At 37.9% G+C, this 27,681-nt stretch overlaps 1 protein-coding gene across 1 annotated transcript in view; it reads right to left on the bottom strand.

Moving 5' to 3' along the window:
- ESR1 (estrogen receptor 1) overlaps window positions 1-27,681 on the bottom strand; it is a 103,301-nt gene that overhangs the window by 64,063 nt on the left and 11,557 nt on the right. Inside the window, exon 2 of the mRNA XM_062490034.1 lies at window positions 6,620-6,810. Coding sequence (XP_062346018.1) covers window positions 6,620-6,810 — 191 coding nt within the window. The remainder of the gene's footprint in view (window positions 1-6,619; window positions 6,811-27,681) is intronic.

Below are 27,681 nucleotides of genomic sequence, written 5' to 3'. Positions count from 1 at the left end.
CACTAAAAACTTGCAACATGTAATAATATTTAATTTGCTGTTGTTGCTGCTTGACATTGCACAACAGTCATATTCCAGAGGAAGTAAAACAACATTGAAGGTGATAATTCAGGATACATTAAGAATGGCTTCTAAAAGCCAGGAATTCTATCTAGGAAGTGGGAAGAGCTTTGGATTTGGCAGAGGAGAAACAAATGACCATTTATAAAAAGCAGGTAAGAGTCAGTTCTCCATTCTTTGGCAATGTGCATTGTCCAACTTCAGAAATGTTTTAAATATTGCCTGGATTGATACATCATATGTCAGCTAGGAAAATATAGTTCAGATGATTTCAGAAAATTGGTCCCAGGGAAGAACTACCAGAGTTCATTGTTACAATGGAAGCTGATATTGATTAAGGCTCCATAGTGTCTGTCCCGAATCCAGTTATGGGCAATGTTTTCCTCACAAATGGGTAGTGCTCTGGAGTATTTCTTTTATTAATTGTTATTCTTTTGTAGATGACATTTATATGTGTTAGAAGAACAGAAGAAAGGGCAGACTACTCTGCTAGCCAGACTGAAATAAATGGCAGGAGATTACAGAATAAGAATTCCAAATTATCTTGGCAAACTGGAGGTAGCGCGTGGGAAAACAACAGCACAAAAGCACAAAGTACAAAGGACTGGTGGAAATCTCTGCATTTAAAAAGGAGCAATCATATGCACAAAACAATAAGGAAAAGAAATGTTTTATTCTCCAGAAAATTATGCCCAAGTTTATTCTGCATCACACATTGATTTTGAGTGAAGAGTATCATTCTTTTTTAAATAAGGCAAACATTATAATGTGATGGATATGGACAAATGCAGTGTGATGGATGGGCCTGTAAGGTAATCTTATTGCTCTGTTCAGTAGTTGTGAAACACCATATTGAAGAAAATCATGCTTCAAGAAAAAAGAAAACATTAAAAAGTGGAGAACCTCTAAAGCAGAGCAACTAGAATATTCAAAGAAAAAACAAGACCTATCAGAAAATGTTGAATAAACCTTGTTTCTTCAGGTTAAGCAAAACAGAATAATGTTTTTTCAAGTGGGATAGCAAACTTCCATGTTTTAAAAGTTGTTGCAGAAAGAAAGAGAACATTGTTTTTTGTGGCATGATTCGCAGGAAAATAAGTGGTGACCTTAACCTGAAGGCAGGAAGATTCAAATTTCCCAGTAGCCTTCAAAGATAAGGAGAATAAAACATTGGATCAAGCTACAGGTTTGAAGAAGCAGTTCCATAAACATATATAAGGAATTGGTAGAAGTTGGTCCTATCATCGGACATAAAGATGAAGTAGAGCTCAATGCCCAACGCAGCCCTATGATTTGCTTAGGCCTTGAAAAATAAGGAAGCATCCTGGATTCGAACATTTTAAGCCACTATCACATCCATGCTGAATGCAGCACTTAAAATTTGCTAGAAGAGTGCCACATTCAAAATTGCCTAACTAGGAAAAAAATGAGGTGTTGACTCTTGCCTTTCAATAGTACTCAAATTTCTGAAACAAGATCACCATAAATTACACAGCTGAAATTAAAATGTATCTCAGAGAATGCAATCAGAGCAAAAAAAAATACAATCAGAGCATGTGTTTATCTTGAGGGACACTGGAGAAAAACTACTAAATGCACAAAAATAAATCAAAAGAAATTTCAGAAGAACCTGGCTGAGCACCAGCAGTTAGTGCAGTCTCAATGACAGCTAAAGCAAGGCAGATTTTCAAAATCCACCTTTTCCAGCCTTCAAACTTTCAACAGCCATCTCCAACTGGAACCATGTGTTTTTCACCCTGGAGCCAGATGCCCTTCTGCAGCTCCCTGTTGATTGGCTGTGATTAACTCTGCCAGTGTCACTGAGGTTCATTTTCTGTAGTTTGGCTGACAGCTCATAGTACCAGTGTACAAGCAGTCTTATTAGGGAGTTTCTGCCTTCTTGGCTGCAGGATCTGAGCTGTTATAAAACAGATTACAGAAATACCATCAAAACAGAAGACAAGAATGGAAAATTAAAGAGAAGATGTCGGAAACCAATCAAATTGACACTATTGCAATTGCTGCACTTCACCGTTACCTAAACACTTACTTAATAGCATGTTTTACCAGTAAAATTCTCTCAAAGATGAAAATATGTATACATTGCAAACCCTTCTCAACATTACATACTTTCAACAAAGTACAGCTCTATCTCTGTAAAATAAAAACAATTGATAACACTCAAAGTCTACTGCCAGAATTCTCCTACTTGATGGTCGGAAGGCATAACTGCTAATTAAAACCCAGTCTGAAGGCACACAAGCAAAATACTTCCCAGCTTCAAGAATTCCTGCACTTTGGAGACCATTATATCTCTCATCAAGACATTAAAGGCAGGCGTCTGGAATTCCTCAGCTATTCATCCATTCTCAGAAGCCAACCTGCTCTGGTAATGCCTCCCATCATAGAGTAATTTTTAACTGATTATATGTGAAATATCCCAGACATGAACAAAAGCTGTGAACAAAAGCAGAGAAGATGCACCTGAAAAACATCAGAAGAGCATATGAAGGGGAAATAAAACTGGGAATTTCTAAAATGTTTGATCAGTTGTAGGAGCAAGATATCCTGTAATGTAAGGATTTGCTCTGATTTGTTCTGAGTTCCTTGTGCTCCCTCTGGGGGTTTGCAGACACCCATATGTAGGCATTTGCTGGATGCTTGTCAGAGGTGGTATGAGTAATTCCTTCCTGTCTCATAGGGCTTGGTGGCTATCCAAAAAACAAAGGAATTAGAAGAGGGAAAGAATGTGTGAGTCACAAGGGGATTTTTTTAATTTGTAAATGGCGTTTGTAAGGCTCGTGTTGAAATACATCATCCAATTCTGACATCCAAATTTTAGAGAGGTTGTTATGGGTGTGGGGGAATGAGTAAAGGTGCAGAGATAATGGACTCAGAAGATAGAAAGAGATACAGCAGGAGACTGAAACATTTTAGTTCACTTAACATATCAAGGTGATTTGATGACTTGATGACCTAATTTTTAAGAACTTTCCACAGGAGAAAGATAGTAGTTACTAACTGGTTCATGAAAGTGATGCAAAAGCCAGAGTAAGACACATAACTTTGAGTAATACACATTAATTTGGTAAATTTTTGACACATAGGAGGACAAATCATTAGAATCATCATTGTAAGAAAACGCTTGAGCCCATGGGCATCTTGAGTCTGGGCATCTTCTAAAATATTTACTTCCATCAAGTTACTGGGCTTTGTAGATGGATAGCATATAAAGTTTATATTGAGAAAATAACAGAATTATTGATCTAACGGCCCTCCTCAGTCTTAAAATTCATAAACATTTTAGGAGAGAAGTACAGTGCACTGTGGTGTGGCTCCTTGTTATGCTTCTGAAATCAAGCACACTTCTGAAGGCTACATATGCTGGGTGAAGAGTAAAGCACTCTTCTATCACCAAGCAACGTGGTATCCTTGGTGTCCTGTGACTTTTCTCTCCCATGAAAGATTGTACATTATTATCACTCTGCACTGAGGTTTCTCAAAACAAGATCCCAAATCAAAATCACTTTTGGGACATAAACTAACAAAAAAGACTGACATAGGCAGTTTCAGAAGGCAGTTCAGGTTTTCTACAAACCATCTGTTGTTTAAGCAAAACTGAAAACCTGTGCATATTGAGACAATTTCTAATTCAGGTTAAGTCTTAAGCTTTAACTACTTGACAACAAAGAAAAACACTTTAGCATTTAAAGCTCTCAAAATATTTTAGGAACATTCCAGATCCCCTGAATAAAAAGTGAAGCTATCCGCTGGTCACCTCAGGTAAGTTCCAATGGAAATGTGAGTTTTAATAAAATTTCAGTTAATTCCTTGACACATATAGCCTATTCAGGTCTGTCCTTACTTTTTCCTGTGGTTCTATTAAAAACAATGTAGAATTTTGTATACAGTCTAAATAGAACATCAAGTTTCATTACAGCAATTCTCCCATGAAATCTCTGATGAGAAGTACAGAAATTATCATCCCTGCATCTACATATGTATTGAGAAGTACACGTTAGCAAAGAACAAAGTAGCACAGTTATCTTTGCTGAAACAACAAAAATCTTTGCTAAAAGCATTTTGGTTTATTTTTGTTCATACAAAAAAGTTCTGTGAACCTCAATAGAGTTTCATCATACGATTCACAGGAATGTTTTCCCATTTATTTTAGGAATGCAGGGAATATATACAATACAATATATATAATAAATAAAAAATATATACAATAAAATTTAGTCCATGTATTATTTTATGAATATGCCTGCATGTAAGTAACATTCATTCCTAGCTATCTGATCAGAACATATTTAAAATTATTATCATCTGCAAGGTAAGTGCATGTTTTTTGCATCTATTCTCAATCTAAAAATTACTTTCATTTTCATAAATGAATGGACACAGGTTCAATGAGAATATATAATTGCTGAAATAGAGAGCTCTTCCAAATCCAGTAGAAAATTCAAAAATTACCTAGTTCATCAAGACTGGGTAGCTATGACTTTACAATTTCAGAAGACTTTTCTTACCCTCTGTGATCAAATATTCGCAAATCTCTCAAAAGTACTCATATTCTTGAATTATTTTCTTTATACGTGTGGATGTTAATTTTTTCTGATAACTTAATCACAAAAAAGGTGAATCAACCGAGGAGCTTAACAAATGGGATCAGAAGTCTAGAAAGCATGTTCTCCTGGAAGAAATTGGTTTGTTTAGTCTAAAAAAGAGAAGACTGAGAAAAAATATGATAACAGTCTTCAACAATGTTAAAGGTTGTGGTAATAAGCGTTCTTTGTGCCCATGGGGGATAGGGCAAGAAGTAAGGAGATTAAATTAGAGCAAACATGACTTATAGATCACAAAAGACAATTTATGGGATTCTGAAAACTTAGATTTTAAGATTTAAAAGCTTATCTACTTAAAAATTACCTTTAATATATATATGTAGCAAGAAGCAAATTTACTAACTAGTCTTTAGTGTAGCACAAATAGGCAACAGATCCAGTGTGGTGGACCACAACATTTGTCCATGTGGGGACTAGGGCAAAACCACCAGGCGTTGACAGCAGAAACTCAATGAAATGGATTCATTTTTTCTTCCACAATGGCCAAAAGCTGAAGATCTTTGCTGCACAATTACTTGATAAGCCTGAATTTTGCTTAAGGCTATTTCAATTTCCACTTTGTTGTGACTTAGTTCACTTCTAGCACAAGGACATAATTTCAAAAGTCTAAGAATAATTCTGACTTGGTCAGAGGAACTGAAAAGGAAAAATAACAAATACAAAATAAGGGAGCTGTTCTTCTGACATTGACTCTGATGGGAAGAAAAAAACCATCTCACCCTTTCTCCCTTCAGTGTTGCTTATTGCTGACATCTGGCTTTAACCAGTCACTTTTTAAAAAATCATTTCAGTGCGTCTGGACAAACGAAAATATGTATAACTATTAACTAATCATTGGCATACAAATAATTCCATCAATGTCTACTCCTCAGTCATTCTTTCACTTTTTTTCCTCCAAGGGGAGGAAAACTCTGAGCTGCATGCTGGAAGTCCTATTTAACTCACCTCAGTGCTAGTCATGCAACAAAACAGGCAGTAATCACACCTTGTGATATGATGTAAAACTGTTCCATGCTATGTTTACTTCAGGAAAAGAGGCAACAGAAATGTTTGTGCCTATGTATCACCTGGAGATTTAAAAAACCTAGGGAAATCTAAATAAAGCACAGCACTTTACTAGTTTTCTGTTTAAAAAGAAGAAATCTGTTGTATTTTGTTCTCTAAAACTTAGATACTGAACAGTACCTGTATTTTCAGTAGAATTATAATTACTTCATACTCCTTTTAAGAGATGCTGAACAAAAATAAAAAGTACCCATTCCACAAGGTGATAGGTATTTAAATAAAGAATTATCTCTGTCACAGTAATTAACAGTGTTTTTGTTAGGTGCCCTTTACTTCACTAACCTTTTTAACCACAGCAAGACTGTGAACTAAACCATTCCATGTACAGTTCAAAACCCTGCTTTGTTGACACACACAAATAATATTTCATCAAGGAAATATTCCTTTTCAATACTGGCTCTCAAAGACATCTAGCATCTTTAAGGAATTGAGATTTGGACTGAATCATCTGGCCAATGGAGCACTAAATTAAGATCAATAAATCAATCAGCAGGAATTAATCATCTGACAGGGAATTCTAAAAAAAAAAAAAAAAAAAGCCTCAGCTAAGAGGAAAGATATGCATAGCCTGGAAGAGTGATCATCTTGATCCAACATGGATTTTTAAATTAAATTTCTCCCTATCATCGTGGTCAGATATACTTAAAGCAAGAACAATATAGAAAAGCTTTGCTTTTCCTCATTAATGCTGGACTCAATAACATGTTTTATACCTGCCAAAAGCATTCATCAAGTACAGAGCTAAAACTATGTGGGAGAGTACAACAACTGCAAATGAAAAAAACCCAATAAATATCATTTCAGGCTGGAATCTCAAGTATCTTCAGTTTCCTCAAGAGTAAAGGTGACTCACTTGAACAGTTTATTACCTTGAATACTCCTTTTGAAAAAGGCTTTGCAGCCCTCGCAGGACCAGACCCCGTAGTGGTACCCTGAGGCGTAGTCATTGCAGACGGCGCAGTACCGCGTTTCCTTGGTGGATTCCATGGACAGGCTCCCTTTCTCGTTGGTGCTGGACATCCTCTCCCGGATGCTGTGGCGCCTGTTATCGGAGCTTGGTCTGTTGATAGCAAAACAAAACAAAAAAAACCCAACAACAACAAAAAAACCAACCAACCAACCAAACAAACAAAAAAAAAACAACAACAACAACAAAAAGAAAACAAAACAAAAAAAAGAAACAAGCAGAGTTCTTTCAGGGAGGTCAAGCTTCATCCAATGCTTCAGGCTGTTAAAAAAAGTCCTGTTTTCTTGAAAACAACTCATAGACAAAAAAAAAAAAAAAAAAATTCTACTGACCTCTCTCCTAGCTGGAAAGTTGCAGAATTAGTAAGATACGGGGCAATTTATTATAAATCAGCCTGAAGCTATAGGGCATTGTAGCTTGAAAAATAAGAAAGCCATTTGATAAATGAAACATTTTTTCAACAATACAAAGAAATACCAAAAATACAGCACTATTTTGTGTACCTGCTCCTATCCAAAGGTTTCAGCATAACTGCAATATCAGCAGCTAGGTTGAAAATCTGAGTCAAAAATCACTTATGATTGCACCTGAGTTAGTTTAATTATTAACTTAAATTATTATATTATATACACCTAAATTATTAACTAAACAGTTTTCAAGTGTTCTTGTCCAATGAGAGATGCAAGCTTTCCTTCAATTTTCAACATCTAATACGGCATTAAAAAGTGCCTTTTCTCATTATAGCACCACTTTCATAAAAATTAAGAAGCTGTTTCAGCACGACAAAAGAAAAATCGCATTAAAAATTGCTGCTGAAGAAGTTTTGTTCCAGTGACACAAACGTTACCACACGTACCAGACAGGCACACGGCCAGCATGTGCAGGATGGTGTGCAGGTGGAAATCAAACAGATCTATCTGTAAATGGCAATGAATTCACATCCACTGAACCTGGTAGGAGGTTATTATGGGCATCTGCTGAGGGTGTGGTACACAAAGCAGAGAGGATGTGAAATTGCCAAGGGAACCACCAGTGAACTCTGGGACTGCCCCTGGAAGGCAAACAGTTCTTGCAAAACATGCTTTCCAGTAAGAGTCTGTGCTAAAAATTGTCCAGGAGACAAATACCATTGGGTGTGACAGCACCAGACAAGCTAAAGCATGAAGAATCCTACTCTTTATAGTAATTATCCACTTAAATGCATGTTTTAATTGCTGATTAGTAAACAGGTGGCTTTTATCTCCCCAGAGTCTCAACATTTTCTCAAACATATCCTGGTTTTGAGCCTAGGAGACTCAGGATTCTTCCTGTATACCTAATTTTGCCTTATTCCCTTCTTGAGCACAATAAAACTTGTTGTGCTTTGATGAACTGACACATCTGGCACCAACCACATCTTCCTGCTCCAAACCTTTACTCCCTAGCAGCTTTCTGATTTCTTTAGGTATGCTCTCGTGGCTCATCTAGCCTAGATTCCCTGACACCTCCTGCTGCAGTACCTCTCAACTGCTTTCTACCAGCCAAAGGCACCTGGACAGTCTCACATGTGCTCTCAGCCATTCCCTCAAGACTTTATATACATATAATTTCTGTCCCCAGATACGATATTAATTCAATGCTTTTCAATGAAAATATACCAGATATTAGAGGAACATGAGGCTTTACCAAGTTAGCAGAAGCTGATACTGGCATCATTCAGGAAAACTGCATTTTTTTAATCCAATGCTCCTTGCCAAGACTTATACATCAGCTGATTTTGAACATTTACTTAAATAGCCCTTTTCTTTTGCTTAGAACTTGTGCAGAAGTGAAGAATTGTAAAGGGTGAAGTGCTGACCTGACACATCTCTGGTTTTTAGTGAGATGGGAAAATTGGAGAATGTCACAACTGACAACACGATTCTATGAAAGTAAGCAGGGAAAAAAGTCATTGAATATTTTGGATGTTAACATGTAAAAAATTAAAAATTCCAAATTTACCAAAATTAATACAGCATTATTAACCAGTCATTACGGATACAACACATACATTGTACATAAAACTGCCTTTTACCTCTGCTAGCCCAACAAACTTAGCTTTTTTATTCTTCTCAAGGTCTTCAACCTTCCTTTGAATTTCCTTTATCCCAGTGCCTCATTTAATTGACTTCTTTTTTTCCACTACTGAGCACTGATCAAAGTTGTTGTTTATCTTCTCCACCCCATTCTCATCCGTCTGCAGCTTAATCACCTCTGTCAGTACAGTTTTAAATAAACCATGCTGTGGTTTCTTTAAAATGCATACTCTTAGGTGCACATAACCATAATAATGTTTTAAATATTTGAAGTAATCCAGCAAGCAATCTACTAACTGTCAATAAAATTTTATATTTAGCAATAGACTAGTCCATTAGCTATACATGATGACTTGATAGATATTCATAATTTTTGACCTTTTTTTTTAAACTGATACAAATTTGCATGTTATAGAAGATAAGGCTCCCAGAATTATTTTCATATCAATTACAAGTACAAAGAAATTAAAACTTTGCACTTTAAAAAACAGTATAAGAAAAAAAATTTCAAGTTTCAAAATAATTACATATTTTTGCAGGTGTGTAGTGGTTTTCCAGCATTACACACTTACTAAAGTAATCCTAGTTTCCCAGTTGGTTATAGAAGAAAATCCTTTCATAGGTAAAACCAAAATTGAAAATACCAGAAAGTATTAGTCATCACTGATATATCAGTCCAGATGAATTAAATTTTCATCTTTTCAGAATATTAATCCTTTTTCAGATCAAGCCTAGGTTCACAAACATATTTTTATTGACTTTATACTTAAGAAAGAGAAAAAAATTACTCAAAAACTACCTGAAGCAAAAAAAAAAAGGTTTTTCTAATATAGAACAAATAAAAAATTCATTAAATATGTGCACTCCAAAGAAAATAAGATGCATGAAAACACTAAGAAGGAAGATGCAGTAAAGACAGATGTCCTCTCAGGCTGGTGTGGAGTCTGTCCCACAGGTCCTGTCCATCCTCAGTCACACAACGAGGCCCCTTTTCCCCAGGGAGACTACAGGCAGAAGCAGTGAGAGAGCTTGTTCCCTGCAGGACTCCCAGGGTTCGTGGTCCCAGGGCTCACAGGGAAGCAGTGAAGCTGCTGCTCACACCTGCCTGCAATGCCCACACGTGTCACATCTGACACGGCCCTCCACTGCCTTCCTGCACACAAACTTGCAGCATGGAGACAGCACTATAAACCTGTTTACACAGGCTTTCACAAAGCAGAAGGAATCTAAGGATGACCTTGCTGCTTCCCACCCTCGGGATCAGTTCCACTCCAGCAGCACTTGAGCAAGGTTTTGCAAACTGGCCCAGCAGAGTCATCGTATTCAGGCTTTGGTGAACCACAGTGGGAAGCACACTAAAGAACCCCTAACCCCTTTTCCCCAAAAATAACATTCTTTCCATTTATACAGTGGAAACAAAAGCTGGTAATAAATCAAGTCAAGTAACTATTAGAGGAGGTGAGGAGAAAAACTTTTTGTGAAAAGAGGATCCCAATAATAGAGATTGTTAAATTAAAATATCAGATTTCATCCAGAAACCAGCTGCTTGTTAGTGTCCATCACATATCACTGATGCTGTGTCCCAACAAAAAAAACTATAACAATCAACTCTTCCTCCAGTTTTCAGCTATGTTTCCGGGGCTGGTGTCCTGGAGAACATAGTACAACAACCTGACCCAGCTTAATGACTCTGGTGAGACCATCATTCTCAAAATACAAGAGCAGAACCTATTCTGCAATTCCCTTAGTAAATTATGCAGACCATAACAAAAAAAATAAAAGACCAAAATATCTTGCCAACTATGTTTACCAAAAAACCCCACAAATTTCAAAGAAAGAAAACCCCAGATAAAGCACTATCTCCATGGTCTGCACAAAAGCAGGACAGATTAAAAATCAACAAAACACCAGAATTTACTGCACATTTCCAAATGTAATAACACAGCAGACATAAAATGGAAAGTACTTGCAACCTACAGAGCAGAACAAACTTGTTTTCCACTCTCCCTTTCATGTCCCACGCTTCGATGAGTGTGTAAGGAAACAAGACACCTCTGCTTTATACACTCACTCATCATCTGCAGCTCTGAACCAGAAAGATTACGAACCTTATATTGACTGCAAAGTAAAAAGGAAGTGTGCACGAGACAATTAGATTTACAACATAAACTCAGGGTTTTTCACATCAAAATAATCTAACTGGCAGGAAGAATGAATTTAGGATAGCTCAAAGTACACAATACACCCAACAGTGAGGTAAGGCCCAATTTATTCATAACCCCAGCTTTACCTGAAATAAAGAAGTTTTGTAGTAGGAGGGCTTAAGAGGAAAATTATATAAATAATCAAAAGAGACACCTTGAGAAATTCTTGTTTTCTAAATTTATTTTCAAACACAAAATTTAATCTGCAGCTGCTGTGTCTTTCTTACCAGAATAGATGAAGATGCTTCAAAACAAATGGTCATTTCAAAAGCAGTCAAGGTCTAGTACAACTGCTTCTCCACACATTGGACTTATAATCACCATTCTGCCATTCCATATAAAATTAATCTGCTGTTATAAAGTGAACTTCTGTATGGGGCAAAATATTTATGAAATAATATTTGAACAGATATAGGTGCTTGAAAACACTCACAGAACCTCTCAAGGAGGACCACTGAGATAGGATTGACCAAGCATACAAATAAAGAGAATATTGTCAAATACATTAAGGACCTCAAAACTGTACTCTCAAAAAGCAACTCGAATGAATCTGAAAAAAAAAAATTATATGCCCTCCAAATGAAAGCATTGGCTTAAAAATATATCCAAAAATGTCTAGGACTGTAATTAAGCTAAGTATAACCTGATGACTGAGAGAGAAAGCCTTGCATGAAGTTGTATCTCAGATGGACAGAATCACAGGATATTTTAGGCCAGATAGAACTTTGGGACAAGCCATCGTTGGCACGAGACAGCCTACAGCCATGAGGATGGGTCCAGCAGCGGGAGCAGAAACTGGCATCACTCCTTGGCTCTTACTCCACTGGTGATGAAGATCAGCTGGGGCTCACCCTGAGACCTGGTTGTCAATGATTTCTCATCCATCGCTCTGAGCACATGCAAAACACACAACTAAATTCTATTCCTCCCCAAAACAGGATGGTTTTGTCTATGACACCATAGGAGAACTCTTGCATAACTCCTGGCCCAGGCCCTGGGAGAGCCAAACCCTGCCTGGGAGTGTGAGAGCATTCATTCAGTAGTGACAGCCATCTCACTGACCTTTGCACAATGCCCTGGACTTGTTTAGGTAACTAAAATATATTCAGGGCTTTCTTGCCCCACTATCCTCAGTTTATTCCCTGATGATCAGCAATGTCCCTGGGTGTAGCATCAAAATCAAGAGTAATAAGCATTTCCCTTCGACAACGATGATGCCCCTTCCACCTTAGTGCCTCACAACTTGACATTCAAGTTCACCAACAGTTTACGTGTGAGATAAACATAGTTGTGAAGGTTTGACACTCCTGGGTGAAAAGTAAGCTGTAGGATGAGGAAGAGCTGCCTTTAAATCATACCTGTAAATGGAATATATGGCTAGCTCCTTCTCTTCCCTTTCCCACAGCCCTGACAGCTACCTGTGCCTTCACAAGTCTTTCTGCCAAGGGAAATACAAACTGTAACCATGAAGACCACCAGAGCAGAGCTGCACAGCAGCTCCTTTGACACCTAGACAGGACAGGAGGTGACCATCCTGACACAGAAATGATCCTCTGGTCACTTACTCTCATTAATTTAATGGCTTTTGCTCATATCTTTTCTTCTCTTTTGGAGTAAGTGCAGGGACACCTCAACAGGACTACTTGCATAGAAAACCCTAAGTTGATGTAGTGAATGGATGAGGTGAAGAAATATTGACATAAAAGAATGAGGAGAGATAATATGAAGAACTACTTTTAAAAAACAGAAGATATATATATATATATGAAGACCAAATTAAAAAATGGTTAGGAAATCAAATGAAAACTGACCAGCCTCATTGCAGAAAAAAAGAAAAAATATAACTGAAAAAAAGCAATGTAAGAAAAATAAATTAAAATAAAGCTATATGAAATTTGAATAATAAAATAATCTTTAAATGCTGACAGTATTTCACAGTGTATCAGAAAATGTATTTTGTAGTCAGAAAACATTGAAATGTTTTCTTTAGAACTAAAATAAAATACAAATTGATTTGGCAACTTAAATTTTAAAACTTATGTAAAATATATTGATATTGACCAATAAGCAGTAGTGTTGAGGACAAGCTCTGGCAACATGAAAACAAAAGCTTATCTTCTTGGGTCATCAAAACTCCCTATTTGACATGAAATGAAACATATCCCTTGGCATTAGTGTTATCATCTTCCTTCATTATTAACTCTGGTTAATTTTAAAATGAGTGATTGAAATGCTACATTTGGATATGCCAAAACTAAACTAGTCCATGTGTGTAGCAAAATGTCCTCTAGACCTATCTAGTAAAGTCAGTATAAATTTGCACATTCTTTCAGTCCCTTAAAGCTTCATTCTTGAAAAATGTAATTTTATTCTCAGACCTGTCACTAATATTTGCAGACGGCATTAAAATCTAGAGTGATGTGCTTATGCACTGTCACTGAGTGGTCCACAACATCTCCAGCTTCATTTCCTGGAGGTTCTACTGATGAGAGGGTAAAGGAGCCCAGACTACTTGTTCATGTGCCTGATACCTGAATTTGGATGTTTCCAATACTTTCCTGTCCCACACTTCCAGTCCTTGGCTTGGTTTTCCATGGCATATACATGTCAGCTAATAATTTTTCAGCAGATTCCTTTGACAACACAGAAGTTTGCCCAGCTTTCTGAAAAATGTGTAAGTTTTCTTGGAAATAGCAGGGGAATAAGGGATGGGTTCTAAATAGGAAAGATCTCAAACTATTTGTCAGTTCTATGGGTCTGAAATTTAAATCCATACCGAAAAAATCTTTCCAATAAATATTGAGAAACTGATTCTCTTTCATTCTGTTTCTCAGTGCTGTTGGAATCTAAACTACAGCTCACTTACAGGGTCATTTTCATTATTCTTAAGTAAAGAACAGTGATGCAGCTGTACTTTATGGAATAGCCCAAAATTGAAAGAGTTTTGAAGCAATAGCACTTTGCTGGGTTTTTTTCGTTATGCAGAGAAGTTTAATAATTTCTTTCTGTACATAAGGTGAATGCAGAAACACTCACACATATTCTTTATATGACTATACCTTTAAAAAATACTAAGATTTTAAACACACGGTGGTTGAACTGCATCTTGCAAATGCTACTCAAACTGTCATTTATCTGTCCTGTGTATATGTATGTTATCTTTAATTATGTGACCATACTTTTGAAAGGGCAACAGCTCATCAGTGCACCAAATAAAAAAGAATTTAATAAATGAGAAGCTACTCCGTCTGTGAGGGGTTTTTTTCCATGACTGTTCAGTGTCTGGTGCCTTACTATCAGCACATTGTCCAAATTCAGAATTAATTTCATTCCAGTTTTTCCATGCCACTATAGCAATTTAGCAGCTGGCAAGTCCTAATGAATGTATTTTTCCAATACTCTTCTGAGTTGAAAGGATAAAAAAATGAGACTGAGAGAGATTAAGGTCAAAAGTATATACTGAGTTATGGACAACCTGAGTTTTCAAGTACTCACCATTAAATAGGTTTTGAATGCTTTGAGTACTACTTTTCTTGTCTACAATTGCAAGAGCAAATGTTCAACACTTACATGAATCAGACTGTAGGACTTCCATTCTGACAAAGAAAATTACAATACAACACCAAACTGCTTGTGAAGAATTTGATTTAAATGATTTCTGAACTTTACAGAAGGATTTGTAACAGAATTAGTCAGAAATTCACTTCTTCAGGCCAGAAAATTAGCTGCTTCCACATAATATTTTTTTGCCTCTTTTCCTTTTTTAGTTACCAGTCTTTGGGAAAAAATGAGAGAATGGAGAACTTACAGCGACTTATTCCACTATAGAAGTATGACACATTCCACAGATGATACTTTTCATATACTGGAGCAGCAGCCCACTTATAATTAACTTCAAATATGGAAATAATTATACTCATAAGCACAAAGGGACCAAATAAGATTTGCACAGGTCACCTTATCTTGGGTTTAACAAAATTACAATAATTGCAAAAATTGCAAATAATAGCTCTTTGGCATGTAGCTTCTCACCTTCTCAAGAGGACATCTAGAAAAACAAAGATGTTACCTTGCTGCCTCACTGAGAGCAGAACAGGGCTGTGTTGGTGTTAATGCAACGTGGGATGACAGATATCCCTTCAGCAGCGGAGGAAGGATATTGGTGACACCCACTAAATGTTGTATGTAGTGACACTACAAGTCCTTTCTTCTACTCTGTTTTAGTAGAAGTGAAAGCTCTTGGAAACACAGAGGCTGCTGCCAGTGGGAACCTCTGCTCTGTCCTCCTGCAGATCTGTGTCTACTGCTCTCATTTGGCCCATCCAGCCCCACTAGTCCCATTCTTACCTTCACCTTTGGACTTTCCCTTCCAGCCTCATCTCCCTGTCTATAAAGGACAAACTTCCCTTCTCTGGTTCCTGGCCTGACTCTGCCTGGCTACTTCCCTCCTGCCCAGACTCCTTGCAGGCATTTCATCCAAAGATCTCTTCTCTCTCACTACACATTTTCCTCTTGTCCTGGGCAGGATGGCTCCACTCTTCTGCCTCCCTCTGTACCCCAGCAAGCCAGGCTGCCATGATTATTTAGCTTCTGTAATATTTATGTATAATTTTTTTTTGACCTGACTCAGCAGTTGCACAGGCACATACTTAGATTCATAACTAAAGAAGATTTGAGGGACCTTAGAATTGCTGTCTCTTCACCACATATAACTTGTTAATCATAAAAGGACATAACTCTATATTTTTTACCAAGGCTCAATTTAAAATTTTTGCAATCTTGTGGCAGCTCCTTATAAGTGCTATAAACTGTCAACAAGAAAAACTATGAAGTTTTTCAAGTCAGCTCTACTAGAATTAAAAAATATAAATTAAAAAAAAAAGAATATTTCAAAAATATTTCTTGGTAATACCTGTAAAGCTACAAAATGTCATTTATGTGTAGGGCCTCGCCTTATGTGATTTGTAATTTTGTCTTTTCTCCTCTGGAGTGAGACTGCTTCTCTTAAAAGACAAGTCTTCAGAGTAACCACTCCCCATAGCCTGAGGTTTTGTGTGCCAGGACATTTTGTCCGTGGGATAAAATGAAGGCCAGAAATACATCTTAGAAGAGCCAACTAAGTGATGCCATGCTAACCATAACGTGTGATAAAGGCCATACTATTTTTTACCAGAATTTAACTTCTGAAATAAGAGAAAATATTATTCTCCTATTAATATTTTGAAGACTACTTAAATCACCACAGAAATCTAGTTTCTCCAAATAAAATGTTCAGACAAGATAATGTCTCTCCTTCAATTTTCAAGGAAAGATATATTTACAGTAAGATTTCCATTTTGCAGAAATATTGATTTTTAAAAGATTTGATAGAAATATATTTGAACACTGAAACTTTTCTTTTCATGCAATCAACATTTACAAAGAAAAAAATTTATATAATTAGCACAAAGAATAAAAGACACATCCATAGCTACTATATTGCCTTGTTAAGCAGGAGGAGAAATTGCTGAGAACTCTACCAGCAGCCAAACTGTCCTGCAGCCCTGATGTGACATAAGTAACATCAACAAACCCACAGAATTTTTATAGTCTGCACTCACTATGTAGTTGCATCCAGTAAAGCACAGGCAGAGCATCACTTAAAAGACTGTGTATCTAGACCTGCCCCACAGGAACTTGTTTTAACTTGCCCTTACTATATTTCCAATTATTAAGCCTCTCTCTGTGAAGTGTTTGCTGCTTCACTACCTCATGACCAGCCCAAGTCCTCTGCTGGAAATAAAGCTAATTTTCCCTCAGCTATTTCCAGTTAGCCTGGAGAACAATTCAGGTGCTTCTCTTTTGATATACATTTTCCCTTCCCTTTCCTGCCACATCATCCACTCTGCCTCCATCTTTTCTTTCAGTCTCCTTTCTAATTCTCCTGCTATTATAAGGACTTTGCTTGCCCCTCAGTGAGCATAAAAACCTGAAAGATGCCTTGCCAGGACCTCTTAAAACAGCATATTGCCCTGTTCACATGGTCTTTTTGTTCACAGAATAAAATCTGACTTTTTTTGCAAAAAATTACTCTGCTGACTTGTATTTCACTTATGATCTCTTTCACTTAAATGATTTCTTATTCTGATGTCCTCTTCTCTACTTTGTAATTCTGCAGTTATTTTTCTTGTTCATTAGTTTTCTCCTTTGTAAAGGCCAGATGCTGCACTGATCCTTAGAATTTGAGAAATATTTAAAGTTTCAGATTCTGTTGTGGTAAGCAGCTCTAGAAAAATGTTATCTTGCTTACATTTCAAGTGACCCATTTACTCTGCTACCTATAAAAACTGGCAGATAACTTTTGGTTATTTAAAACTTAATGGTAGTATCTGGTCTGTGGAGTGAAATCTCTGAAAATTGCAGATTTTGTGTGGCTTTTGAAACCCTGCTCATTGGATGATTCCTCTACTCTTTAAGGAACAACACCAGGGAAAAAAAGAATTGATCCAATTCCCTAGGATATAAAATAATGTCTGGCCAAATTGCTTAGGGTTTTTCTGCCCATTTCTACCTCCTTCCAAGTGCAGTTTTGCCTGGGCACAATCTGTCCCTGACACCATCTCTCAGGCCCAGACTCTGCTGCGTGAGGAGTCATATAATCTGAGGAACCTCATTCCGCTGTCTTAAAGCATGCCAAATTTGAAAAAGCTGCTGACAAAGTGTCCCTGGGCACTGCATAAGATATGATTTTCTGGCAGAAATACCGAGTTGCTGTGTGGCTGTGTGGCTCTGGAGACATCAGCGGCAGAACCCTGAGTGTGGCAATCAGCTGTGCCCACAAGTGTGTCAAAGTGGAGTGCTCAACAGGCAAACACTCTGGAAGTGTGCACTTAGGATATCTCACTTGAGTGTAAACAATCTGAAGAACAGAAGGTTTGAAAAGCTGAAAGCATTAACAAACCAAAAGGCCAGCTACAGCTAACAATCTCGTGTACACCCTGTACAGCTTTCACGCTTTCAGAAATTCCCAGCCATCCTTGTCTCTACTGAAGTTATTCTATCCCTCAAAGACTCGGCTAGAAATTGCACTCCTGCATTTCTTATAAGAGTCTTAGAATTATAACACGACTTTTGTGAAAAGGCTGAAGTTAGTCCTTTCATTACACATCCAGAAGAAGTACTTTCTCCAAGTTTCACTCAAGTAAACCTTTTCCAAAATTACCCAGACACTAGGCTGTATATTTTTTTTTCTTTTTAATGCTCAGATAAACTAGTACAATCCAACCATCTGAAAGGAAAAGGTTAAGTGCCCTCAATAGATTGAAAAAAGGTATTTCAGGAAGTGCTGTCAGATTCTTGCACTTACCTCCAAACTATTTCAAAGGTAAGTGCCAGCAAAAAACCAGGAAATGGTCATAAATCTTTCTTTATTGTGCCTTTATAGGACTTCTAAGTGCTCATGTGATCCCTTTATTCTTGGGCAAGACCTCTTTCCAAATATTTAGGATGCACGCATTGTTTAATCAATTATCCAATGGCTTATTAAATTCCTTGCAAAAACATTCAATGACCAACATTAAACAAGACATTTTTAAGAAAAATGTTTGAAATATTTGAATTTTCTCATTTACATAATGCTCAAAAAAATTATTAACTAGGAATATCAATTACAAAATGCAACATTATAATTTAGATCCATTGTTTCAAAAATTCCAACCAAAACAAATCTAATATTTCAAATTACATTTCTTTAGAATGAAATCTTTAAATGTTGCTTTAAGGAGCATACTGCAATTCAACATGAACTTTTGAAACAAAACATTGGTACAGCCACGTGTGGTCACAACAAAGAAATCTGAGGGCTCTAGGCCACAGGAAAATAAACCTTGGTGAAATAAAAGACTACTTAAAGTAGTGCTTTGAAGTTCATCAAAGTGTATGCAGACCTCTTGAATCAGCTCGAGAGGATACAAAAACATTTTCCCAAACAGATTACCATCAGGCCATCTCCAAGAAACTCTGTGCCAGCTGCTTGCAAGAACACAGAAAAAAAAAGGCTAGGCAGGGGTGCCAAAAACACAATGGGCAGCAGAGATGGAAAGAGATTATTAGGAAGATCTGACACCTGCTTGTAAAGATGCTTGAGTACTTACCCCGGCAAATAAGGTTTATCTGAAGCTCCTTATTTTTGTCCCAAAATAGTAATCCTTAGGGACAGAGCCTCTGCAGTCCCTTGGACTAATGGTGCACAGTTCAGGCCACAGTGAAAGAAGAAAAGACTTCCTGAACATATAGTCCCATTTGTGCTTAAGCCAATTTAATCAAACTAATAAATACACCCCATTTAGGGTAAAATTTTTGGGAAAATTATTTTGCAAGTTATTGAAAAACCCCCGAAGGACAACACAGTCTTTGGTCACAGACAACATGTGTGTCCTCCTTCACGAGAGGAAAGTCCTACCTTTCAAACTTTATCTCATTTTATGACAAGTTAACACACCCAGCTGATCAAGGGAAGCCAGTTGACATAATCTTTTCAGATTTTAGTAAAGGTTTAGATACTGTTTCTCACAGTGTCCTTCCGGACACAATGTCCAGATCATGGCTGGATAAACTCATTGTGAGATGGATGAGCAACTGGCTCATGGGTCGGGCACAGAGGGTTACTGTGAATGTGGTCACATCAGACTGGGGTCTTGCCACTAGTGGGGTTCCACAGGGCTCCTGCGGAAATTGGAGGGCTGGGCAATCACCAGCCTTAAGAAGTTCAACAAGAAAAAGTGCTGGATACTGCATTTGGGATGGGACAACCCAGGATGTACAGACAGACTGGGGAATGAGATACTGGAGTGCAGTGCCATGGAAAGGGACCTGGGGGTCCTGGTCCATGGCCAGTTGAACACGAGTCAGCAGTGCCCTGGCAGCCAGGAGGGACAACCCTGACCTGGGGGGCATCAGGGACAGCATCACAGCTGGGCAAGGGAGGGGATTGTCCTGCTCTGCTCTGAGCTGGGGTGGACTCACCTCCAGTGCTGGGGGCAGCTCTGGGTGACACAATAAAAGAAGGATATAAAGCTATAAGCATCCAAAGCAGGGTGACCAAGATGGTGAAGGGCCTTGAGGGGAAGCTGTATGAGGAGCAGCTGAGGTCACTTGGTCTCTTCAGCCTGAAGGAGACTGAGGGGAGCCCCTGTTGCAGTTACAACTTCCTCAAGGGGAAAGAGGAGGGGCAGGCACTGATCTATCCTCTGTGGTGAGGACCTCCCTCGGCAGGACCCAAGGGAATGGCCTGAAGTTGTTTCAGGGGTGGTTCAGTTTAGATTTTAGGAGAAGACTCTTGACCCAGAGGGTGGCTGAGCACTGGAACAGGCTCCCCAGGGAAGCTGTCACTTAAGCACCAAGCCTGACCGAGTTCAAGAAGCATTTGTACAATGCTCTCAGGCACATGGTGTGACTCTTAGGGTTGTCCTGTGCATAGCCAGGAGTTTGATGATCCTTGTGGGCCCCTTCCAACCCAGGATACTCTATTATTCCATGATTCTACTGGTACAGGTACAAGGCATATGCCTCCCAGACATTTAAATATGACTTGAAAGTTATATCCTTGAAAGTATAACAAGGGTAGTTGATGGAAAAAAATCCTATGGCCAAGTGTAACCAACTGAAGGAGAGGTGAAAAAAGACTGACAGAAGGCAAACAAACAGCCAGTCTGAAAGTACATCATGCTATCTAATCACTGCATACAAGGAGTACACGTCACCTGCAGGGATGAGCTGCAAAAATGGTCACAAGTACTCAAGGACTGTCAGGCTAACAGAATGCCTGTGCCTTGTAGCTTATTATAAACATATATATATATATATATATATATATATGTGTGTGTGTGTGTGTATATATATATATATACACGCACACTTATGTTCCTCTGTTAATAAAAATTACTATCAAATTATGTCAAGTTTCAGCCTTGGACAGCGTGGACTGTAGTAGGGGAAATGCAAACCTTACAGAAGCATGCTTTAGTTTGTCCTTTCAGTTAAAATGAAGGCAAGATGGATGCACAGAAATAAGATGCCTCACAAAATCATGGTAGTTTGTGAGGAAACATTGATCCAGCTGAGGTATTTGACTTACACATGTCCTCTGGAAATTGCTGAATTCAACTTTGCATGCCAAGTCATTCCATGAATAACAATGAAGAGAAAACCATGAGATAAAAATGCTAGAGTTTGACACACAGCAGTGGAATCTGTCAATACCATGTACTCTACTTCTAAGGTACGTCCTAGCTTTTTAAGGCCAAACCCTGTTAACACACTGTGACGTAAAATATAATTACTGATTATGTATGTCTTAGAGGCTCTTCAGAAAATTACAAATGCTAGAAATATCATAGAATCACAGAATTTGGGTTGGAAGGTTGGTTAAAAAGAATCTGTTTCCAACCCTCCATCCATGGACAGGGACACCTAACTAGCTGGGTTACTCAGAGCCCCTTCCAGCCTGGTCTTGAACACCTCCAGGGATGGGGAGTTGAGAACCATGTAAGAAATAGTAAGAAACAGAACCTGAACAGATTGTTACATAAAGGCCACAATCTGGGACACCCCCACCAAAGTGATTTTCAAAGTTATTTGATTTCTCAGATTCTACAGCTCTTCTTTCAAACAAGGACAGCCATAAACATTCAGCATCTCTCTAAGTAACTTTTGGACATCACCTCTGAAAATTTATGTTAAAAGCTACAAAGGCTGCAATTTTTCTTTATGTCCAAAGCACAGAAACTGTAAACTGCTGCCAGACAGGCAGTCTAGCTCTCCTTTCATTTCTGAATATCGATGTTGAGGCCCAGAGTAGAAAATTAATGCTGTTCAACATACAGTCATAAGACTTGAGATGGGAGGAGGCCAGAAAATGCAGAGTGAAGAAGGGAAGATCCCTACAGTATGGTCACACAGGTTTATAAATTCAACCACAGGAACTGTGACCAGTAATGTGACAGGGAAAAATTACTCCTTCAGTGGCAGCTTTCAGCTGATCAGACTAATGGTTACATTACAAGAGAATAAAGAGCAGATTGAAAAACTGGACCATGTTCTTTTCCTCATTTCTCTAGGTCTCCTCTTTTCTGCAGCTCTTTCTTCATGTACAGGTTTCCCAGTCATCAGTACTAACTGAGTAGTAAATAGTTTTGCATATCCAAATTCTCCAAATTATCCCAGGGTAGCTAAATTATTTATTCAGATAATGTTCACAGATTAATTTGCATATGCTGACTATGCAATCAAGTGAAAGCAAAGAGAACATGGCTCATGAAAGGTAGGAAATACATTCATGTAGCCAACTGCACATAATGCATGGTTGCATAACATCTTGTTGACATATTTTGGGGCAACAGTGTGTGAGAAATTAGGTCCATGAGAAATACATAAACCTGCTCATGTTGGTGATAACTTTGTTTCAATACATTAAAGAGTTGCATTTCACTTTGGCAAATCAATATCACCTATTTGTGGCATTTCTTATTCCTCACAGCAACACAGAATAAGTTCAAGTTCTTCACAGGTGCCACATTATAACACCTCATTAATCTTCTCACTTTTTATTGTTGCTAGAGGTAATTGCTCCCTGCCCTTTAAACTACAAAGGAAGGAAAAGGTCTATTGGACAAATTAATGTAGAATTAAATGTACAGTATTATGGACACAACAACCACACTTCCATCATGACGTTTAAAAATATATTACCCATTCACATGGGAGACACCTAATACTAATCTGCTGGACACCAGGGATTCCTGCTGAATATTCATTTTCCAGATATGTATGCCTCTTATAAAGGAAGGGGAAAATAAACTTCCCCGGGTTGAACTTCTGTTTGTTGTATAATACTCTTTAATGGCTAACTATTGCAGAAAACACATCTATTTACTCATTTCTAGCTTTGTTGCATACAGCTGAATGTTGGAAGTGGATGCTGCACTATGCTTACCACAGCAAAACTATTAACCCACCGTGGCCAGTCCATGCCTCAACAGGAAAGCAGCAGCTCAATGGAGCTGAAGCTGGCAGCTGATGGCAGCACATCTCTCTTCAAATATGTTCTGGGAAGAGCAGCAAGATCCTATCCCAGCCCAGCAGCCTCTCATGGCACTAGACCTGCAAGAGCCAGCGGCTATGACAACTTTCACCAAAAATACCTAAAATACTTTGCACTTCCTCACACCTAAATGGTCCCAAGAGCTTCCAACACTCTGTTTCAGACATTAGTCTTTCAGAAAATTACCTGAATGAGCAGCAAGTTAGGAGAAAACACCAGGCTCTCATCTAAGCTTACTCTGGTGTAAATATGACCAAAAAATATGCTTGATTTTCAAGAAGTCTATGAAAATATATCTGCATATGGTGAAGTACCAGGTGCTGCTCTTTGGTCACAATAATCCCATGCAGCTCTACAGGCTTGGGGCAGAGTGGCTCAAGATCTGCTCAGTGGAGAGGGACTTGGGGGTGCTGGTTGACAGCTGCTGAACATGAGCTCAGGTGGCCAAGAAGGCCAATGGCATCCTGGCCTGGATCAGCAATGGTGTGGCCAGCAGGAGCAGGGCAATGATCATCCCCTGTACTCAACACTGGTGAGGCCACACCTCTAATCCTGTGTCTAGTTCCAGGCCACTCATTTCAAAAAGGAATGTGCTGGAGCACTCATGAGGAACAGGCGAGGGAATAGGGTTATTTGTTCTAAGGCTTTCTACTGCTGCCTGAAGGAGATGGAAGTTAAGTAGGGGTCGGTCTCTTCTGCCCTGTCTCAAGTGAAAGGACAAGTGGAAGCGACCCTAAGTTATGTCAGGTGAGGTTCAAAAATATTTTAAAAAATAAATCACTGAAAAAGTGGTTAGGCATTGGAATAAGTTGCCCAAAGAGGTGGTGGAGTCACTGTCTCAAGTGATCAAGAGGCATCTGGATGTGGTGCTTGGGGATGTGGTGTTGGGGTGATCATGGTTGTGCTGGGTTGATGGTTGGACTAGATGATCTTGAAGATCTCTTCCAACCTTGATCATTCTGTGATTCTGTGATATCAAAAGTGTTCTATAAGACAAAAAGGAAGATATTTCAATTATTGCCCATAAGCCTCTGTTCTTTGATTTATTCTGGTTTGGTTTTAATTTAGTTTTAATTAATAAAAATATTTTGAAGCATCAGTAAGTTCTAAAATTGTACTTTCTTTCTTTCTTCATTAGTTCCATTTAGCACCATAGCCACTTCCATTTCACATATATATTTATGTGAACTCACAGATCACAAAGTTAAATAATTCTAAATAATTCTTATATATTGCCAAATCCAGGATCCAAAACCAGGTCATTCAATCAGGTCATTTCAATCAGATCATTTTGAAAAGTATAACACATAAAATGGAAAGATAAGCCAACAGTGAATTCTCAATGAATATATCCTGTTTTTTTCATTCTGCAGCCTCAGCACTGCTCCACAAACCCCAGTGGGAACTGCCATATGAGACACTCTTGATTCCTGTTTTCACTTGCTTATAACCCTGGTAACCTTGCTGGAGAACCCTTTGCAAATCTACTTAAGAGCTCAGCTCCCTTCCAGCTGCACTCTCTGGGTCACGCATCCCTCAAAAACTGAATAGTGGTGCAAGAGTACACACAGCAGCAGACTTGGAAAGGTAAATACACATAACTCTGCATCATGGGCAAAGAGAAGGCTTGCTGCTGCACATGTTAGTGAGTCAGAAGATGAGACAAAGGCGTAGGGAAGGAGAGAGAAAGAGTATTCCTTACTGATAAGGGGAAGCTCTGCAAATGCACAAAAATCCACCAAAAATATCAGCCATCAACTTTTAGCTGAGCTTTTAATGTATGAATAGGTATCTGTAAGTAGGTTTTGGTTTATTAAATTTGATTCACATTCAAAGCACCTTATAAAAATTATTTGGATTCTTTTTTGTCTAATGAGACAGAAGTATTTTTCTGAACCTGTCAGATAGGTCTTTTTCTAAGACCTTGAATTTTATTTTGAAATAAAAAATAAAAAAAAATTTAAATGGCTATTTCGAGTTTAGCAGCAAGATTGCTAATGCAGTATCTACTTCAGCTTTCAAATTCATCAATTCTACTCAAAAATACTCTGTAACTCTAAGGTAGCCTTGATAAATTAATGAATCACAATAACTCAACCTTTTGTTACGGATGCTCTCATCCTCACAAATTCATTTGGTCAAAAATACAGTTAAAATGGGCTTATAGATTACATCTGTGCAAAATCATATTTAATAGCAATTGCTACAGTGCAGTGGTAATTCCATTCAGTATTAGACTTCAGCTAACAGCATGAGGATTAATATCATCTGAGTATCTGAATCGGTACTGAATTTCAAACCTACCTCAGAACCTCTGATTGCAAAGACAAAGTATTTTTTTATTACATCCTGTTCCTTCTGTGGAGCAGCTTTACATATGTCTAATGGTAGAAAAAGCACCCCACATCTTCAGAACATCCAAGGATTAAATAGACAAAGAAAATAGCTTTGAAAGTGCTGAGAGTCTCAAAATGGAAATCTGAAGAATAAAAGTAGCTCTTTAATTAATTTTTCACATGACAATTTTAGTACAGAGCCTAACACAGCCAAAAAAAAGCAAAACAAACCAACCAAATAAATAAATAAATAAATAAACAACAAAAAACTCCAAACAACAAAAAAAAAGAAACCAACCACACAATTGGACACTTCCCAGTTGCAGAAATACCAGTTCTAAACCCTTCTGCAGTGATTCTGAAGTAATGATTCACGGTATGCAGTAAATGAAACATCCATTCCTTGACTATGCTGGGACAACTGAGGTTTACAATAAAGGTAGTGATTTCAGATTTATTAAGCACTTAAATACTTTACTACATTTCCATTAGATATGTATCTCTTTTTTTTATTTCTACTTAGACTATTTTTGTTGGACTAACGTCTAGCATTACACTTTTCAAGGAATCTCAGTTCTCACTAAAACAGTCTTTAATATCTCTCACACTTAGAATATTGCAATGAAAACTCTGATTTTGAATCTGGGATTCAGGATTGGCCATAGAACAGAAGACTTGTCCTTATTTTTTAAAATTTCCCCTCTGATATCATCATAAAAGGATCGAGTAGTTGGCAGTCACATACCTGAGGAATTTCTCTGGGACAAGGAGAACTTCCCCAAGTAATCTGGTAGCAAATTGACCATAACAAAGAGTACCTCCAGACTTCACCCATTTTACGCTACTACATGACACAGACATGGTTGTCATCAGAATTCATGAACTGGTGGTCTTGAGGATCTGTTCTCATTTATTTCTTACCATGTCTTCCCTGTAATAAACAAGACAAATAATTTTGCTCTTTTCCTCTGGTATTTAGTTCTGGAATAACCTAGAAGGACTGTGCAACAGTGGAGCCAGTCTCTTAGGCAATGCAGCTTTCAGGTTGCTTGTCATTTCCAGACAGATCCACATTTGTTGACAATAAAGTGAATTAGAGAGAGAGGAAACTAGGCATTTATGAGTCAGAAAATGGGTCCTACATGAAAACAGCTTGAAGCTATTAATACCTAAAGCTGCCATTTTATAAATTATTTAAAAGCTGGTGCTATCCATACAACAACACTTTAAATCATCTTGAAAAGGCAGCCTTCATCCTAAGTGATATTCTTAAATGCTTTTGTAAAAAAAAAATAAAAAATAAAAATAAAAAAATTAAAAAGAGGGGGGCGGGGGGGGGGGGGGTACAGACAGCATTTATTATTTGCTTAGGCTTTGATTTTTGTCCCAAAATGCATCCCTCTCTCTGAAGAGTAACATCTTCAGTGCTTTGCTGAAATAAAACCAGCAAAATCCTTTATCTTGAATAAAGAATACAATGAACAGAAGGTCATATCCAAGAGTTCATGCCAAAAGAAAATGAACTCCTTGATTCTGTGCAGTCATCCCTTACCTACCTATAGAATAAATAAATGTAAGGTGGCTGAACACACAATTCCTTATAAGGACTGAAATGGAAATGTATTGCTGCTCCATTCTTTCTGAGAAATATGCTGGGTATGTGTGTTTAGCAAGCTTGTAAACAATTTTTGTTCTGTTTCAGATACTGTATTTAGCAATACCATTGCTAGTTTCCAAACCCATAATCACTGACTGACAACCTACTCAATATTTTAGTTATTTTCACCCTTACTCACATGTCTTTCTTTTAAGTCTGCTATGAAAACAGTGCTGTCCATCTTTTGCATGTGATTTTCAGTTCATTATTACAGATGGACACTTTACAGACACCAGTAAATGTTCACAGGGGTCCTGTATGGTAAAACAGCAGTGTCTTCATTTCACATTAGGACATTAGGCAGAGAGAGGGAGAGATCTGTGCAGACAAATTTAGTTCTGTCACGTTTCAGCTTTCGGAAGGTTGCTGTTGTGATCTCATTCATAACTTCATTTTCTCTATGCATATGAGAAATACCAAAGCTTTACGCCATTAAAATAATCAAAATCCAATAAGTCTTTGTGAGTGGCAGTTGTTTCAGGAGCGATGGAAGCTCATGGGTACAGCACCAACATCAGCCACACTGGGCCATTGATCAAACCAACAGCTGGGGTAATCCATTTCCTTCTGGCTTAATCTGTAATAGACAGCAACAAAATGCAAGAGTTGCACATATCTGTTGAGAGGAAAATTT

Source organism: Cinclus cinclus, chromosome 3, assembly GCF_963662255.1.
Source record: "Cinclus cinclus chromosome 3, bCinCin1.1, whole genome shotgun sequence".
NCBI classification, from domain to species: domain Eukaryota; kingdom Metazoa; phylum Chordata; class Aves; order Passeriformes; family Cinclidae; genus Cinclus; species Cinclus cinclus.
Note: the sequence above shows the minus strand (reverse complement) of the source record. Positions and strands in the feature narration are given on the sequence as shown.